The 18,695-nt window shown below is 40.8% G+C and overlaps 2 protein-coding genes across 7 annotated transcripts in view; one reads left to right on the forward strand and one right to left on the reverse strand.

Moving 5' to 3' along the window:
* sema5ba (sema domain, seven thrombospondin repeats (type 1 and type 1-like), transmembrane domain (TM) and short cytoplasmic domain, (semaphorin) 5Ba) overlaps positions 1-6,702 on the reverse strand; it is a 174,211-nt gene extending 167,509 nt beyond the window's left edge. For 2 of the 6 annotated variants that reach the window (XM_056388964.1, XM_056388965.1), the window contains exon 1: positions 6,367-6,702. The gene's annotated coding sequence lies outside the window, so the exon portion shown is untranslated. The remainder of the gene's footprint in view (positions 1-6,366) is intronic. The other 4 variants (XM_056388963.1, XM_056388962.1, XM_056388967.1 and 1 more) reach the window with 4 other exon arrangements.
* An 802-nt stretch (positions 6,703-7,504) lies between these two features.
* pdia5 (protein disulfide isomerase family A, member 5) overlaps positions 7,505-18,695 on the forward strand; it is a 53,333-nt gene continuing 42,142 nt past the window's right edge. The window contains exon 1 of the mRNA XM_056389613.1: positions 7,505-7,927. Coding sequence (XP_056245588.1) covers positions 7,862-7,927 — 66 coding nt within the window. The 5' untranslated portion in view covers positions 7,505-7,861. The remainder of the gene's footprint in view (positions 7,928-18,695) is intronic.

Consider the following 18,695-nt stretch of genomic DNA (forward strand, 5'->3'; position numbering starts at 1 on the left):
CCATCCAGCTCACAGAGCCAGTGGTTCAGAGTGGTATTAAAGCAGTGGAGCAGGGACAATGTTCCCACCGTCCCCACAATGGGCTCAACACCCATCTTCCAACCCAGTCCTCCGGGTCACAACAAGCCTTGAATAAGCTCCCTTCCTAAAGCTTCTGGGGGTTTCAGCCATGCGTCCACAGCATCAATGGGAATAGTGTTCCTCCCCCCACAATGGCCAAATCAACTGTGGGAGCACTTTCTCCTCCTTTTGCTCCCCTTTTATTCTTGCCCTGCTCAGACCTTGCCGGGGCTGAACAGAGGAGGGACGGGAGAGAAAAGGCACATGCCTTCACGTCCGCTTCGCACGCATACAAAGAGAAAAATCAAATTGCTCAGACATGCACGCATGCGCACATGCACGTATGAGCGCATGCTTGCACACAACACACACTCTCACACACCTCATCTAATACCAAGAGGGGATAACAATAAGAGTGAGTGAAAGGAAGAAAAACCCTGAATAGTCTGACAGTGTAAGGAAAACGCCTCCTGCAAATGACCAGGCAATGAGGAGAAATACAGTGCAGTCTGTATCTTCTCGTGATGGTTTTCAAGTGCAGGTTTGAGAAATATGTGCAATTAAACCACATTATAGCAGGGCTGCAAAAATAATTACTTTTGCTATTGATTAATCTGTCAATTGCTATTTTTTTTATTAGTCAATTAGTTGTTCGGACTGTAATATGTCAGAAAATAGTGAAAATTGTGCATCACAAGTTCCCAGAGCCCAAAATGACATGTTGAAATTGCTCGTTCTGTCCAACGGAGCAACAGTCCACACCCAATTCACAATGATATAAAACAGACAAAGGCACCAAACCGTCATGTTTAAGAAGCTGGGAAAAATAAATGTTTGACAATGTTGCATGATAAATTCACTGACTGATCGACTAATTGATTAATCAAATAACCATTTTAGGCTTCTAACACCTCTGGAAGAACTCCTCTGCATCCCAGGGGAGGTTGTGGACAAGGAATATGAGTGTTTAAAGCCTCCATTGTGGAGGCAGCTGTTTGGACATGCCATCAAACGGTTGTGGGTGCCTGTCGTGGCGGCAACCTGAGAACCTGCTGGTGACAGCAGTGGTGACGGAGGCTGTCAAGCTGAAGATGGAAGCCTTATGGGCACCATTGGCCCATTGGCCCTTATATAAGCTGAGTGAAAGTTGTGTTTGTATTCTTGACAGTAAGTCAAGCATAGTTCCAGTTGGTGTTGACCTCTACCGGGGTTGTCCCTTGTCACTATCCTGTTTATGATTTTCATGGATAGACTTTCAATGCACAGCCGGGGGGAGGGGTGTGTCCAGTTTGGGTACGTAAGAAATCGCATCTCTCCTTTTTGCAGACGATGTGGTTCTGTTGGCTTTATCAGACCATGACCTGCAGCGTGCATCGGGACGGTTTGTAGCTGAGTGTGAAGTGGCTGGGATGAGGGCCAGCACCTCCAAGTGTGAGGCCGTAGTTCTCTGCCATGCAACTATGGTCATGAGCTTTGGGTAGTGACTGAAAGAATGAGATTGCGAATAAAGCGGCTGAAATGATTTTCTTTTGTGGGGTGGCTGGGTTCACCCTTATAGAAAGGCTCAGGAGCTCAGACATCCAGAGGGAGCTCAGAGTAGAGCCGCTGCTCCTTTGCATTGAAAGGAGCCAGCTGAGGTAGTCCAGGCATCTGATCAGGATGCCTCTTGGGTGCCTTCCATTGAGGGATTTCTAGGCACGTCCAAATGATAGGAGGCCCCGGAGTAGACCCAGAACACACTGGGGAATATACATCTCATCTGGCCTGGGAATGCTTGGGGGTCCCCAAGGAGGAACTACGAAACATTGCAGGGGAATGAAAACCCTGGGCTACATTGGTTAACCTGCTTCCACCGTGACCCGACTCCAGATAAGCAGCAGAAAACGGATGGATGGGTTTCAAAACTACATTAAACAAACCAAAAGAATAACTCGTTAGGTGGAAACATTTTTCTCTCCATCTTATTTTTCTGCTTGACAAATTGCCTGCCCTTATCATCTCTGCTTTCCTTATTTGCAAACGTACAGTAATTACAACGCAGGAAAAAGGAGTGCAAACAATGATGGCAAAGTTGCAGAGACAAATTGAGACTGTTGGGTCGCATCAACCATTGATTAGCAGGGCTGCAGACAGAGTGTAGAGACGCTGCAGCTGTATCAGATTTCACAGGCGGATAGGTTGAGTGTCTAGGCAGAGAGAGATCAGGTTACAAACAACGGCCACACCAAGTGCACCCTGCATTCAGAAACAATGAGATCCTGGGAGGCTGAGGGGACCCAGACAGACATTGTGGAATTATTCATTTCCACCCACTGGCTCAGACTGCACCACGCAGACCGCTGGCCTCCCTCTGCTGACAGCAGATTCTCATCAGGGTGCTGTTGGAGTGCAGCAAAGTGTATTTGTCAAGCTACAGTTTGTTGCTGACAGTAAAATTGGCCACAGAATTCTCACATCAGCCTGCAAAAAAAAAAAATCAAGCCTAAGCCAAAATTTGCATGTTTCTGCACAAGTCATCAAATAGCTGTGGAATGATTTCATTTCAAATAAAACGAGGTGTACTCAGGCACAGGACCTCAATCAGGCTTCGGAGAGCTTGTGAATGGAAAATGGCAACATTTATGTCAGCACTGTGGGACAACATAATCACATTCAGGTGACAAGGCAGCAGAGCTTTGTATTCTGAGTATAAAGACCACAGTGAATATTGAGACGAGGGCTGCCGCCACAAGTCACAGCGCCTGAAGCTGTGATTTCAAATCTGGCATTATATTTACATAACAGAGAGCAACAGACGCTTCAATGTGGCTGCAGTGTTCAGAATATACAGAGCCACTTTAAGGAAGCATCTCGCCGTGCACTCGTTCCTTGAAACATCCTAACAAAAACATGGTATGTTTTCTGCTCTCTCTGCATGCGGACAGCTTTGTTTTTCCTCAGTGTCCCCTGACCTAATTACCATGTGAATCCTGCTCAAGAAGGCCACTTTAAAAGTCTGAAATCTCTCTGCTTCACTTTCACATGCCAGGCTCAGGCTTAGGAAAAAGAAGCAAAATCAAGATCAATTGTCGGCAGAGCACGTCTCAGCTAGCCACTCACTGCCTCGCAGCAGTTCTTAAAGCATCTTTCCCTGGGTTTTTAAAGTGTGGAAATGCATCTACGTTGCCGCCTCTCTCAAGTAAGGATTCAAAAAAAGAGCAAGCGGTGTTATAGAGCATAAATAAACTGAGGTCTGGTTCATGAGAGCATCAACAGATGTCCTGGACTGCTTATTGGACGTGCGTGAAAAGCCAAACAGCTGAATGTCCGACTAACAGCAGAAATATAATGCTGTAAGAGTTGACGCTTGGTTTTGCTGGGGGAAAGGCCGCACCTTGAAATGACCAAACAGTCCGTCAGCCCCAGGAAGACAGATTAGCTTTCCTTTAAACTTATTTTCTAGTTTTATAGACCTGAAGATATGTTAAGAGTAACTGTATGAAGAGTGTGAGCTCAGAGCAGACTGAATCAAACCTGTTATCTGTATCTGTTCTCTCTTTAGACAGACACACACACTCATGGCGGTCAGACCATCGTCTTGTTTTTTTTTTTCTTAGAGAGATAATATTGGGCAGAAGAGAAGACAGATCCAGTTCTTCAGACATTAAACTTTTACATCCGTTGTTCCCCTCTCAAATGATGCCTGACAACAGGAGTAATCCACATGGCACAGCTTAAATATGCATCATTAAAAATTTGATGAAGAGGCTGTCGGCTCATCTACTCCACACCTATCATATTTGTTAATGAAAATGAATTATTCATGTCGACATCAGATGCCACGAAGATACGGTCCCTTACATATAATCAAAAACAAAACACTTTCACACACCTAACTACAAAGGCATCAAGGAGAGAGCGAGGAACAGAAAGAAGGAGAAAGTGAAGATGGAGGTGGTCTAAGAGGAGTTGAGAGGGAGGGAGTGGGGGGGGGCTTCCATCCAATTTTGTATTTTGTTTTGGATCTCTTTTGCTCTGCTGGTCTGGTTCCCCTCACCAGGACCTGTCAAGAGCCCTCATAAGTTCATCAAAGATGAAAACCTGTTTTCCATTTGAAAGGACTGACCCAGGATACTAAAACAGCTCTTCAAATAACAAAAGCGTTAATCATCCATAAGACAAGCATGTGGGTCTGACAAAACCTGTAAGAATATATGAATATCAATCAAAAGATAGGGGGAGATATGGGACTTTCACATGTGTTGATTAATGAACAAAAGTTTAAAAAAAAAAAAAAAAAAAAAGAGCTGCTATTTTGAATTTCAGATGTTGAGAATGAAGCTGTTTGGTTATGAAACAGGATTCCATGTGTCCATGTGTTATGTGCATGTTACTGAGAGGGAGATTAGAGGAATAATACTGAGGAGTATATATTTAACTAAACACATTTTCCTGTGCACGGCGTGTTTTAAAGAGAAGCAAAGTGGTTTTTAGAAAAGCTGAATTGCAACATAAACTTGTTATGATGTCATCTGACACATTTCCGACAACTCAAACGAGCCATGCTCAGTTATATTTGAGAGCCATTTGTATGCTAATGAACAATACAGTGTCCTTCATTGATGCTGTTGAAGACACTGGACCACTAGGGCTCAACAAAATGTTACAGATGAAAAACAGCACAGCTCTTAAAAAAAGGTCTAAAGGCCCAAGTGGTGATGGTTTAGTGGCGGTGACGAAACAGCTTTCAAGTGAATAAGTTGTTTGATGAATTTCAAATGAATGTGTTATTTTAAGCCGCAAATAATTCCAGCTATGGACAAAATATCTCTGAAAGCTGTTCCCAGATAAAAGCTTGTGCAAAAATGCCTGACATTTAATCACCTTAAACAAAAAAAACAAAAAATCAAGCAAAAATCCATTATAAAGCAGTGTTGCTCTATGTTTGTGGATGAGTGCTGCACCTTTGCTCCAGCGCACAAACAGCCTGGTCTGCAGCACTGTGTCTGTTCACTTGTGGAGAGCACAGCAGACAGTCCAGCACATGCAGCAAAGCCTCTCACAGCTGTAAAGTGCTGCTCAACACTGCCCTCTGTCGCTCAGCAACAACACAGCCCACCTCTTACTCAAACAATGCATTTCGGGAATAATCAACTTAAATGCACGCAAGAGGGAAATGTCCTATTTTACAATACTGTGTTTCTTTCCTCGACATTCCCAACATGGGAGCCTTCTGCTGGACACTTATCCCTCTCTAGAATTTAACATGAAACAGATCTGGAGTGCCTGTATGTATCTGGGAGAAATGGAGAAGCAATTCATCCTAGTGATAAGCTCATGAAAAATGACTTTCAGGGCTAATGTTGAGTGTTTCCACGCAGAATTAGTCTCACAAACGTTTGATGAGATTTGGAAAAAAAATAAGAGAATGTAAAACAGTCGGAATGGTGTGCGCAAACGCTGCACATTCCGCGCGTAAAAGCCAACCTGTTAATTGAAATTGATAAAGCAAAGAGGTCATTGTGTGCAGTCTTAAGTCGGTCAACAAAGTTCCCCGGCAAAGTGGGAGAAGGGACAACAAGGTGGTCAATTGTACATCACATGTCTGTGGCCACAATTTGATTACCACGTTTAAAATGAGTCAATACGAGAAAAACAAGGCAAATTAAACGCACAATTGAAACACTTTCTAGAGGGATCATATCATACAACTTTTCTCTTAAGATTATTTTAGCACAAAATAAGTTTGACACAGTGCTAATGTGGCTGGCACAGGCAGCTCCGGCAGCCCACAAATGCTTCTCTGATCCTGGGATGAAACGTGAGTGGAAAGTAAAACTGGCGAGGCATAAAGGAACTGTTAACTGCTCTGAATAACACATGCTACGGACAAATCACCTCACCTGAAACAGTGAAAGTGGGCAACAGGACAGAAAAGTGTTTGACGTTTAGAATTTAAAAAAAAAAACGCCAAAAACGCCAAAAACGCCGCTCTGATAGAAAACTGGTCCAGAGAAAAACGGACCTCACAGCATGGCTGAATAAAGCTTTCGAGTAGCCAATCCATTAGTGATGTAGGGTGTTTTTTTTTTAATTTTATCTGAGCAGGTTACTCAAGCTAAAGCAGGGCATTGTGTTGATTTGTCTCCAGTATAAAAATCCATGATCTCAACCAAACTCAAACTACATCCATTTCGCCTGTAAAGGCAAATCTGAAGCGACACACAGGCTGGAAACTGGAGCACAACACACCTAAAAAGTGCTTTTGCGTCAGTCAGTTCAGGTATTTTGCCAAAGAAAACAAAGAAAAAGTGATTTTCCTTTTACCTTCGAAGATGTTTGTATTCCCCAAGTTGATGACAATGCCAGGCAGAGACGAGGAGAGAATCAGACTCGCACCACTGGGCAGTAGAGACAAAATAAAGACGGGGTCTAGTGTTGTGTCCTCAGCCGCTCAGCGCGTCCCTCTCCGAACGACCTGCAGCCGACAACTGCGCTCTCTCTCTCCTTGATCGTCGGACGATACCACCGGCTTCAGGGGGGGAGGGGGGCGGTGGGAGGAGAGGAGTGATGGGGGCCGATTTGCGCAATGTAGGGAGGAAGCGCATGGACACCCCCGCAGAGGTGGAAGAGTGTCGCAACAGCGCGGTCGTCCAGTGCGAAAGCAGGCTGTGTCTGAGAGAGAATCACAGCATGGACCTGAGGGAGACAGGAGGGCTTCTGGGAAAGGTTTGCCCTACGTGTTGTTGTGTTGTCTGGGACTCCACTGTACCTGCTGTGTGCCTGTGTGCGGACGTAACCTGGCAATGTAACTCCAATGGGGATACAAGTGTTTTATGTAGCCTATTTATTTATTTATTTGCTGCTTTGCTGTATTGTCCAAAGGAAACAATAAAACTCAAACAGTTAGGCCTAACACATACACCTGGACCAAAGTCTATTCTATTCTATTCTATTCTATTCTATTCTAAAATAACACGAGCCAAACTCCACTGAGAATTCTTTTGCCGTTTTATTTCTTTATAGCCAACAGCGTTTTCATATAGCTCCGTCTATTCTATTCTATTCTATTCTATTCTCAGTGATTAGAATGATGGAGGCTAGAAAGGTGGGTATGACTTATATTAGGATATTATGATGAGGAAATAATCAGTTCAAACCAAACTCCATTCAGAAAACCACTTATATAAGCTGTTTTCTTTGTATTTCTCTCTTCTAGCCAGCTACAAATAAACCTAATAGTTAAACTGAACCAATAAATAAGATTAATTCAGATGAAGGCTGCAGGTATTCAAATCTGTTTTATTCTTCCCATCCTTTCCAAATATGAACCTTTCATGAAGGAATTTATTTAGCCTATTTCTGTAGGCCTACATGGTGGTTATAAAACCTTTTTCTTTTTCATTCGTGCATTTCTATACATTTACTTTGTATTGGCCTATTGAGCACTGATCAGATGCTGTTGATAACATTTCACAGCTATAGTCAAACCGAATACTCTAAAGGAAAGTAGGTTAGTCGAATTGATAAAGAGCTAATTAACAACCATTCAATCACAAGCCAATTTGCTAATTACCCCCTTATGTAATTAATTGTCTTGCACTATGGCTGCATTACGCTGATAAAAACAAAATCATGTCGCTCACAACCGCCCTGATAACATGGAGGGGAGCGGGCTGGTTAGAGGAGGGGTGGAGGCGGCAGGTGCAATACCTCCCCCAGACTTTTCTTCAGAACCACATTTCCCAAGGAGCCTTGCGCCGTGCCCAAGATTCCGTGGAAAACCGATTGCGCCTGCGTATCCAGACGTGGCAACGGCATCATGGCTTCTTGGAATCGCTACGGGAGTCGGATGAGAGAGGCGAAAATGTTCATGTTGGTGATGCTGGTGAGTAAATCGAGCCTCTTCTGTGTCTCGTGTAAACTGTAACGGTTTTCGGTGACGTGCCCTCGCGCAGCGGAGGTTGTTTGTGTCCGTTAAGGAATTCAGGAAAAAAGAAAAAAAAAAAATCCAAACCGCTCTCCGCCGCGTCTCCTAGCCTGTCCGCACAGGAGGTAAAGTTGACAGCCCTTGACCGAACTTGGTGTTCAGATTTAACTAGCTAGTCGTAATGTGGGTGGACTGCGGTTTTCCGTGGCGCAGGTAAAATTGCGTGATTTATTTATGTAACCGCTTTCACACAGCGGGTTTCTGGTCAACGGTCGCCTGTGTACAGGGGCTCCCTCCCCTGTGGTGTCTGAGCCATGACTAACGTCCAGTGCAAACGTGTAAACACAGGAGAACCAGACCTGGTGAGCCAACTTTTCCTTTTCACTTGGATGAACCCACTCTTCCACCTTCTGGAGGCTCTGCTGCTCTTAGTTTCATTAACGGGTCATTGTAGCGTTTACTGTCATTAACAAAGCAGGACTCAGTCAAAGACCCGCGTTCGTAAACGGAATTGAAAGTTCAAAACTTTGTGACTTGAACAAAAGTAATGGGTGGGAACTGACTAGCCTACTATAATTGTGTGTAAAAACAGAAGTGCCCTTTGGAAGAAGTACATTACTCTTCCATGTCATGTGACTGTCAGAGCGGAATTAGTTGTCTGAAACAATATGTTGCAGAGCAGGGCTGCAGATAACATGTATTTTGTATTACTTATTAATGGAATTTAATGTTTATGATTAAAATGGTGAGAGATTCTTCATAAACACAAGCTATTTCCGGAGCTTTCAACCTTATCTGTCAGCCGTCTTCCAAGTTCATGTTCCAAGTTTATTTAGGCCTATGGATCAGTGTCCTGGTTTTGAGCCTCCTCCTGTTTTTTGGTTGCATTCGGGTCATGGGGATTTCATTGTACATGAAAAACCTGGTTATTCATATCCCTATTCTATATCTAGAGTATCTAGTTTTCTAATGGTTCTGAAATCTGGATAAGGTGTTTACAAACCATAGTATCTTGGTTTCTATCTCCAGTTTGTATATCCAGCTTTCTGAAACCTGGGATAAGCTGTTTACATGAGCAACACACAACCAGGATAGTCCAATAACCTGATCATAACCATGATATTAGTCTGCATGTGACAGTAAGTTTTAAGTTATAAAAATACACTTACAAAATACACACACCTCTGATAAACTACTAATTGAAATATGGACTAAATGAAAATGTCTTGACTTTATTGTATGTGTCTCCAAGGCTGCAGGATTATATCTGTGGTTTTGCATATTATTGTCCATTTGCTACAAATCACTTTTAACTGTATATCATGACTAACCATTTTGCAGATCATGATGCCATAAATCGGAAATTTGGATGTGTCTTTGCCACTGGGTTAAGCATCTATTAGTTCCCATTCCTTTTAGTATGGTATGAAAATCAATAGAGTACAGTAGACTCTCGTGATTGTCTCGACATAATCTATCACAGTGAGAATCTATACTGTGTTCATTTTCATCACTTACATTATTGTGGTCAGGTAACACAGCGCAGACGTCTAATAACCTGCTGCATTATCACAAAACAATAAAAGTAAAGTAAAATACTGCAACAGATATAAAGGGAAATGGTCTGCAAATATGTACAGTGAAATGAAGGAGCTAAAACCTGCCAACATTCATTCATTACACCATCAGCAACTGTGTTAAATACTGATACAGACCTTTTCCTGCTCTGCTTCCTGTTGCACGTTGTCTTTGCAAATAAGGGCGGTGCTTGGGTGTATTTACAGTGCACATTGTTTGCACTTGGACGGGGACATTATTTGATATTTTGGTACCGTGCCACCGCGCATTGCATTTGAAATGAAATCCTGACGATGGGGTTAAAGTGCTGACTCTCTGCTCTTATTTGACAGTATTTACATCCACAACAGATGTACGATGTAGGATATGTAGACCCTTTCCTTGATTGTTAATCCTCTGCACTCAGTGACTCTCCGAAGTGTCCGACCCTCTTCTTGGTTGCCTTGTCTAGATATTAAGGATCATTGCTCTGCTGCATTGTCATAAAATTGGAAGAAACACACTTGAATTAAAGTTTGCAGTCGACATTTGTCCTCATAAGGCAATAGAACTGTCATAATACATGAGAACTGCGCTTTATGTGTGTCATCAAAATGTTCTCATATCTACATATAGTGGCTGACAGTTCTCACAGTCTTTAAATGACTGAAATTTAATCTCACTAAAATCTGTCGCACTGTAAAATGTCTTTTAGCACTTGAAAAATCTGTACTTTGGTCCACTAAAACACAACTGTGTAAATGAATATGATGAACATGAATTGAAGTCTATAGCATGAGAGTCTGAATACTCAAGGGAACATTGTCAACATGTGTGAAAACAGTCAGTTGTTTGGACTAGACTGACACATTGCAAAACAGTGCTAGGTTTAATTTCTTGATGTGAGGAAGTGCTGCTTTCCCCTGTTTTATTTAATTGAGAGTAAAAACCCTTTGGGACTTTTCCTCAGACAAAACAAGTAATTTGAAAAGGGCACGTTGGGCTCCAGGATGTTGTGGTTGGACCTTTCAACTATTTTCAAACATTTTATAGAGCAAATGTTTAATAGCTTAATTGAAAAAACAACCAACAGATTAATCGATGAAGGAAAATAATTATTAGCTGCTGCCGTAAACATGACAACAATTTTGCTACAATGCTGAGACTACTTTTGTCCTTATCATCGTGTGTGCCATGTGCGTGTGTGTGCGTGCGTGTGTGTGTGTGTGTGTGTGTGTGTGTGTGTGTGTGTGTGTGTGTGTGTGTGTGTGTGTGTGTGTACTGGTAGGTGGCACTGTGAGGTGTATGGAGGTGATTCCACAAGGGAGGAGATAAACCACTGCAGCACTTTGTTGCGGGGTTGCTGTCTGGGTGGTAGAGGCCTGCCTGTCAAAACAATTTAATCCAAACTCCCTCCACAGACACACACACACAAAATGAACTATTTGGTTTACTTGCGTGTGATTGGTAAACTCCCAATTTTGTCTCCAAGTCAATTATGTGTGTGTTTTTTTCAAGCCAGAACAATCAATATGTGTGACCCTACCTGTTTTTAGTGACATTTTATTTACTGATTCTTAAAATAAGCAGTGTTACATGCCACAGGGCAAGTGGCCCTTATTGATTTATCCCTGAAAGACAGATTTTACTGGCATTTGGTCTTTGGCAGGTATTTCAGACACTGCACATAATCAGATTTTAACAAATGTCCACCACTGTGTGTTTCCTTAATAGATATAAATAATCTTTAATTCCCGATTGCTGATAAACTGAAAGAAACAGATTTTTGTTGAATTTAACTTGTTTTTTACGTACTTACTCAAAGACCAGCAAAATGATGAATGCCTTAATTTGTAGGTAAGTACTAAGCTTAGCACCTTATTTTCATTATTGATTAATGTGTTGATTATTTCTGTTGATAATCACGCTTCAAATTTATACGTCTTTGTAATTTTGCCCAACCAACAGTCCAAAACCTAAAGAATATCAATTCAAAGTTGTATAGATAAATCTGTATAACTGATTCTATATAAATAATCAATATAAATCTTCACATCCGAGAAGCTGGAACCAGCGAATGTTTGGCATTTTAAATAACTCAAATAAATTGTTAGTCATATCAATTCAATCTTTTTTGTGCTCTACTAGTGGTGAGAGTAGCCCATCTTAGCTTTATTAAATGTCAACACAATTAGTAGCAACACATCTCAAAGGATATACTTTTCAAAACACGATTCTATTCTAACAAAATTACATGTTAGAAATTTCAGTATTAACAAAGAAATTAGATAAAGTCAAAGAACAGATTAATTTGCTTAAAGAACCTCCATTCACAACAACAGTGCCCGTAAGCCAAAACTTATGAACAAGTACAGAGGCAAGTGAACCCTTGGACTCCATCTGATCATGTGGTGCAGTAATCTGATCACTGAGAGGAGGACCAAGCTGCAGGCAATAGTGAACATGGCCTCCAAACTCTTAGTGAAGCCACAAAAGCAGCTAAATAGTATGTATGATGAACTCTTAAAAAGTAAATTTGACAGAATTGTTAATGATCCTTCTCGTCCACTGTACAGTGAAGTTGAACTTTTGCCCAAATGGAGACGTTATATAGATCACTGATGGCTAATAGAAATATCTACAAGAAATCCTTTGTCCCAAGTGCTGTCAAGGTAATAAAAGAAACTAGGATTCGGCAGACTAGGATACAGGGTGGTGTTCCTGACTTTGCTGCATTTTTGCATTGTAGGTTAATGTGATATGGTGTAGAGACTTGTGCATTGTGAGTTGTATTGTTATGAATGAGTATGCTGAGATGATTTATGTGTTGTCGTTTTGTGAAATTTAGTTTTTTTCGGGAATGTGGATGCTGAGACGATATATGTACTCTGTATTGTATTATTAGGTTTTTTATGACGTTTTATGGTGAAACTGAAGGAAAATTTCCATTGTGGATAACAAGTTTTTTGTATTCCTATTTGTACCTCAAACACAAGCCTCCAGTAGCTGCCGGTCAAACCTGCACAATATTCAGGAGGAATTTTGGACCAATTTTCCTCAGAGAGCTGCTTCAGCTCAGACATGTGCTCAGGATGTCTGGTGTGAACAGCTCTCTGAGCTCGTTCCACAGCATCTCTACTGGGTTCAGGTCTGGGCTCTGACTGGGCCAGTCCAACAGGTGGATTTTCCTTTTTTGAAGTAATTCTGTAGTAGATTTACTTTGATGTTTAGGGTCATTGTCCTGCAGCATCACCGCATCTACCGAGCTTCAGGGTCAGGGTATCTCTTCACAGCAGGTGGATCTCATCCTGTAAGATACATTGATAAACCTTGGAAATCATTTTCCCCTCTGATGGATGAGCTGTCCACACCCAGAGGCAGCAAAGCAGCCACAGATCTTGATGATCCTTTGACCCTACTTCACCTTTGGGATGATTTTTTCCTGTTGATAAGCAGTACCCTTTTTTTACAGAATACATGGTGCTGCATTTTGTTCCAAAACAATTCAACCTTAGTTTCATCAGTCCACAATACATTTTCCGGTAGTGCTGTGCAGAGTCAAGCTGTGTTTTGGCAGACTTCAGCAATGATGGGTTTTTGTTTTTGGAGAGCAGCAGCCTCCTTTGTAGTGTCCATGGCAGCAGCAACATGTTCCATGCAACCATGTACCATCATTTGCTTATGGTAGACTCATGAAAAGAGACAAGCTCCAATGATTGTTTTAAACCTTTAGCTGTTACTCTGAGGTTCTTTGTTACGTTACTGATCGATCTGCTGGCGATTGGAAAAGGGTTTTCAGTGTGATTGCTTATGATTGATGACTGGCTGAACAGTCTCAAATATCCGATTCTGTGCTGGTCACCTTGATATTTAATAGTTAATAATGGAATCAGTAGTGACTGGTCATTCTGCGTTGTGCTTTTGGAGTCTTCTTAGCTTGGCTCCAACTTGTAGGGAAAGTAGTCACAGAACTAAAACAAGTTTGTCAAACTGTGAACTGATGAATATCTAAAGTCTTTGAGATGACTTTGTGACCCTTTCAGCTTCATGAAAATCAACAATTCTTTCTCATAAGTCCTCTTAGATCTCTTTTTTGTGAGGCATTGTTCAGATACCTTTTCCAGCCATATTTTAGGACAGATTTATACATAAATGGAGTTAAATCAAAAGGGTTAACATTTTCTTGTCACCATCAAACTGCACACAGGAAGTCCAAACATCTTTAAGAGGAAAAACATTTGCATTTGGCTTCTAGATAAGTCATCTATGAGCTTATGAGACTCTCAATAAACACAATAAATTGCTCAATTCCATTAAAATTGATCTACTGTGTACAACTGGCTTTCCTGATAATGATTATATCCTCAAATGTTGATAATGTGCATACTTAGAGTGATGTGAATAGTCCATAATCCGCAGAATTGTGATTTTAAAGCAGCAAATATCTGACTAAGAATGAGTAATGAGACTATGAATATTACTACATTCAGCACCATTTCTCTGTACTTGACACTTTTTTGATACTCCATTTATACTGACATATTTTGGTCAGTACCAAAAAATGATTGCAGTACAGTAACCAGGATTATCCCACAACAGGCATGTTAGTAGGCTCTCCAGCCTCCCCTATGACTTCCATGGCTGATAGCTGAGATGTGATAGTTGCTAAAGCTGCTAAGTGATTGATTCTCTGCTCATTTGAGAGCTGAGAAGCCTCTAAATCAGCACTCTGTGTGTGTTATCGGATGCTGCGTAGCTTCCTTTACAGCCGGTCCACACAGACCAACACACACCTGACTGGCTCATTAGTCAGAGGAAACTCAAGGCAAGTGCTTGACAAACGCTGGTGTGATTTGTGCTGATTCAGAACTGCCCCTAGAACTGGATGCCATTTATTAAGCAGATTTGTCACGGCAGATGGAGGGTGTGGGCTCACAAGCAGGGGGGCTGGGCACCTGCTGCTTAGTAAGCTCCACATTTTTTACAACAACGTGACGGGACATACCTTTATGGCAGATAAGGAAGGTTGATGTATAAAGCGCTGATGGGTTTCCTCAGAGTATTGAGTCAGGGTTTGTCCTGCACTGACTCATGTAACCACAAAGGCCTCAGCGGAGTGATCATGTGCAAGGTTGTGGTATGATTGATGATGGAAGAATTTCAGGTAGATTACCATTATGAGAATAGATTCTGTTGAAAGGTCATAGTTGACACTTTTAAAAGCTGTAGGTTGTGTTGCTGTTGATTTGAATTGTGTTTTCAGAGTATTGGTGAAATAATAGAAACATTTTTTTTTTGTCTCTTTCTTTTAGAATATTGTTTGCTGTTTACCTTGCTGGAGAATATCCATATTTTCACATGATTGTTCACATGTTCATTCAATTAATATACAAATTTGGTTAATTGTTACTAAATTGATTTGATAAAGAAAAACAATTATTTCTCTTGAATCGAATCACCAGCTTGAAGAACATCATTGCACCTCAGCCAGTGATTCAGAACTTTATATACTGAAGGGTTTTCTCTCTCTGCTTTGTGTTCTCGTTTCTCATTTAGCATTTGTGATGGAGCCCAGCAATGTGTAAATGTGTGAAAAATGAGTTTGTGTATGTTACGCCAATTCATGCAGCTCTCCTTGGGTCTCATCTTCATTGAACTGCGTTATATCAATGAGGCTGTCTCGCTGCAGCGTGTGTTGAGGACGTAGTGATAACGGGGAAAGACGGTGTTGGGAAGGTTTGAATGCAGCAGCATTATAATGTGATGGCAGAGCTGTTGTGGTACATGCCTAAGTGATTGGTAGCCGTTGGTGGGGTTTCTCTGTATCAGTCAGCTGCCAGCAGAGATGCTTTTGGATGGAATTACAAACATAATGGGTTACTTTTGCAATAAAATGATATTACCAGCCTTAGCATTCCATCCATATGATGGGAACTGTAATGTCAAAACTTTTTCATTTTGGTACCAACTTGAAACAAGAACATTCTGTTCAATTTGCTTTTTTATATTTCACAATCAGTGCATCTTTTGACAGTATTAAGGCTTAAAATATCCAGCAACTGTCCAGCAATGTTCCAGCAACACATATTCTCATTCATATGCAGATATTTTTCAATTTCTCACATGTCTAGTTAAGACATATATATTTTATATATATATATATATTTCTTCAAAATCTTTTACCATTAAATTGCCAATTTAAGGACATTGCATTTACTCTTAATGTGCATTTGTCATTATTTTTGATCACTGATTTCAGATTATCTAATTTTGCCTGTTTACTCATCAGGTCTTAATAATGGATCACAGCAGGCTGCAGAGTACATGTATTCATGGACCTTGCCATCCCACCTGCTGATGGTGATGAGGGTCAGTTATTAACAATTCAAGGGAAGAAAACATTATTATTCGCCTATTGATACACATGAAGCTGCATATATGTGTTTCAGCCATCATCCCAGATTGTGCTGTGAAAGTCAGTGGGGTTGTTGGTGTGAGAAACTTACAATGAAAGTGCGCCATTTGTGTTTTTTTTTTTTCTTCACACAATTAACTGTTGAACTTTGCTGAACCTTGAATCCATAGAAACAGGACATCATTATCATCACTAAGTAAAAGACTGAGTTTCAGAATATGCTGGGTTTTTTTTTCTTGTACTGTATCCACTGTGCTCCCTCCACTAGAAGTTGATCTATTGTGCAGGTTTCATGAATTACAAGAGCTTTAAGTGCAACAACATACAGTTTAGGCTCCAAAGCTGGAAACTATAAATAGCAATGAATGTGAGGTTTTGAATAGATATTCAAAAATCTACTTGAAAGGTCACCATTTTACTTCAAAGGTAAAATACTTATTTTTGCATTTTGTTTAATTTATTCGAATTTGAGAACTTTTACACTCTTAAACTTGGGAGAAAGAATTAAAAAGAGTCTATTTTTAAAGATTTAAAAGAATCCTCTTGTCTCCTCAAGTGAGGGACACGGGTGAAAAAAAAAACCACATGTGATGAAAGTGAATGTCAACTGAACTATTACAAGATAACTAGACAAGTTTTTTGATTAAGACTGCTGTGATCTGATAAAAATGGAGTTGTGCGTTGTAGTCTATCATCACTTGCTTGCATTTATCATTTGCAGTTCTTGTTGAAAAATTGCCACTTATTGTAGAAGGCAAGCAGCCCTAGAAAAGAGGGGAGCATCAGCACTCAACAGATAATTCAGATTCTTATCACAGCTTTTTTTTTATTTTTTTATTTTCAGTTTAATTTTTGTTACTTGCACCCTTCACATTATCTGAATACACTCTTCATAACACTGCTCATGTTTCTATTTTAGCTGCCTGTGCGTGTGCATCATTGTAATAAAACTCCAGCCTAAATCGTCAGCAGTGCAGTATAATGCTGCTTCTCAATAGGCCTGTCACTTACAGCGCTTTGTTGGGAAACTGTCAGCACAGTCTAGTTATTTCTATTATTGAGCATCTGTTACTGAAAGATGACGCGTGCTTCAGTTGGTGGAAGACTCGCATCATATCACGATCATCGGCAGTGTTGGCTTGACGACATCATTTGTGTTATTGTCAGCTGCCTCGACTGTAGGTATGAGGTATCGTCAGTATATTTCATGCTACAGGAAGTACTTAGAAATACATCTGTTTGCACATTAATGGAACTAAGTAATTACTTATGGGGTTTTTTTGAGATTCATGCATAACCAGTATTCAGCTCACAGTCTGTTCAATACTGTATGCAACCCATGACTGACAGTTCAAAACACTATCAGCACTACTTATTTCTTCAAAGGCGTCATGCAAAAAACAGCATTTTACAAAAAAAAAAAAAATTTAACAAGTTGATCTTTATGTATATTAAGCTTAATAATCCCTTGATGAGAATGTCTTTATAAAGATGATTATATTTCTGAACTAACTTGGAATAACATTCTCGAGTCACTTTGTTGCCCACAAAACCCAAACTAGGGAAACGCCATCAAGAATCTGTCTCTAGAGTTTCAAACACTCGCAGCCTGGAAGGTTTAAAGGTGTAAAGAAAGTTGGATACAGTTATTAAGGATTCCAAAGGTGAGTCAGAGTCACACCAAAACATGTTGAAACGTCTGCAAAACATTCCTCTTAGCTCCTAAGTTCCACTGCATGCAGCATAAAGTATTTATTGATTTTCTGGAGAAACTATTCTTTGAAACATACTCAGCACAGATGGGTCAGTGGTACACAAGTGGTGATACCTCTGGAGTGGTTTGTGATGGTTTTTTATATGTTTTGACAATTTTTTTTGCTGTGACTCTGGGTCACCATTGGGTCTCTTTTGTAATTTCTGTGAATTGGAAAGTGGCACACTTTTCAGAGCCGCCTTTCAAACCTACAGGAGGTGAGTATTCAGAAAAATGTCAGTGGAGTGTTCCTCAGAGAAACTGACTGTGCTTAGACCAGAATGTCTAAGCACAGTCAGTTTACAATGTTAATGTATGTAAGCTTGTCAGAATTTGTACCAGAAAGACAATAGCAGTAAATGTGCCACTGTGTAGGGAGAGATTGGGTGGTTAATTAAGACTCCTGCTCAGTTTTCGTCATTTTAATCCTTCTAGCAGGCCATCAAATAGCCTGTCGCATTTCCTGTCTCGCATGGATAAGTACGACAGCCTGCCATCTCATCTCATCTCTTCCTAATCTTGCCCCCAGCTCCTCCCTCTCATAACCACTGAATGCCCATTTGTGCTGACAAGTGTCACCTGGCCAGCCTAGAATTAGCCCACCCTCGGCGTTGTGGTTCCCGTGGGTCCTTAACTGAATCCTGACGCAGTTTCTGTTTATCTTGTCGTCACATCAACCTAATCAGAATCATTTACTGACTTCAAGTGACAAAGTAAACACAGATCAACAGCCAAGCTCAATTCAAATAATACTTAGAAAGACTGATTATTTACCTCACATACATAGTATATATACCCAACTCAGCACTTAAGTTGTCTGCTCATCCTTTTCTAGGCCCATGGTTTTTCTCGGTTAATTTTGAAATTTAATGCTGTGCAGTGTGGTGTCTTGAGATTCCCATCAAACTCACCTCAAAAGAGCAACCAGTTGGGAATTAAAATTATAGAATGAGCCTGACAGGTGTTTGTTTTCATTCCAGGTGATATCAGTCATCAGGCAG

Source organism: Seriola aureovittata, chromosome 11, assembly GCF_021018895.1.
Source record: "Seriola aureovittata isolate HTS-2021-v1 ecotype China chromosome 11, ASM2101889v1, whole genome shotgun sequence".
NCBI classification, from domain to species: domain Eukaryota; kingdom Metazoa; phylum Chordata; class Actinopteri; order Carangiformes; family Carangidae; genus Seriola; species Seriola aureovittata.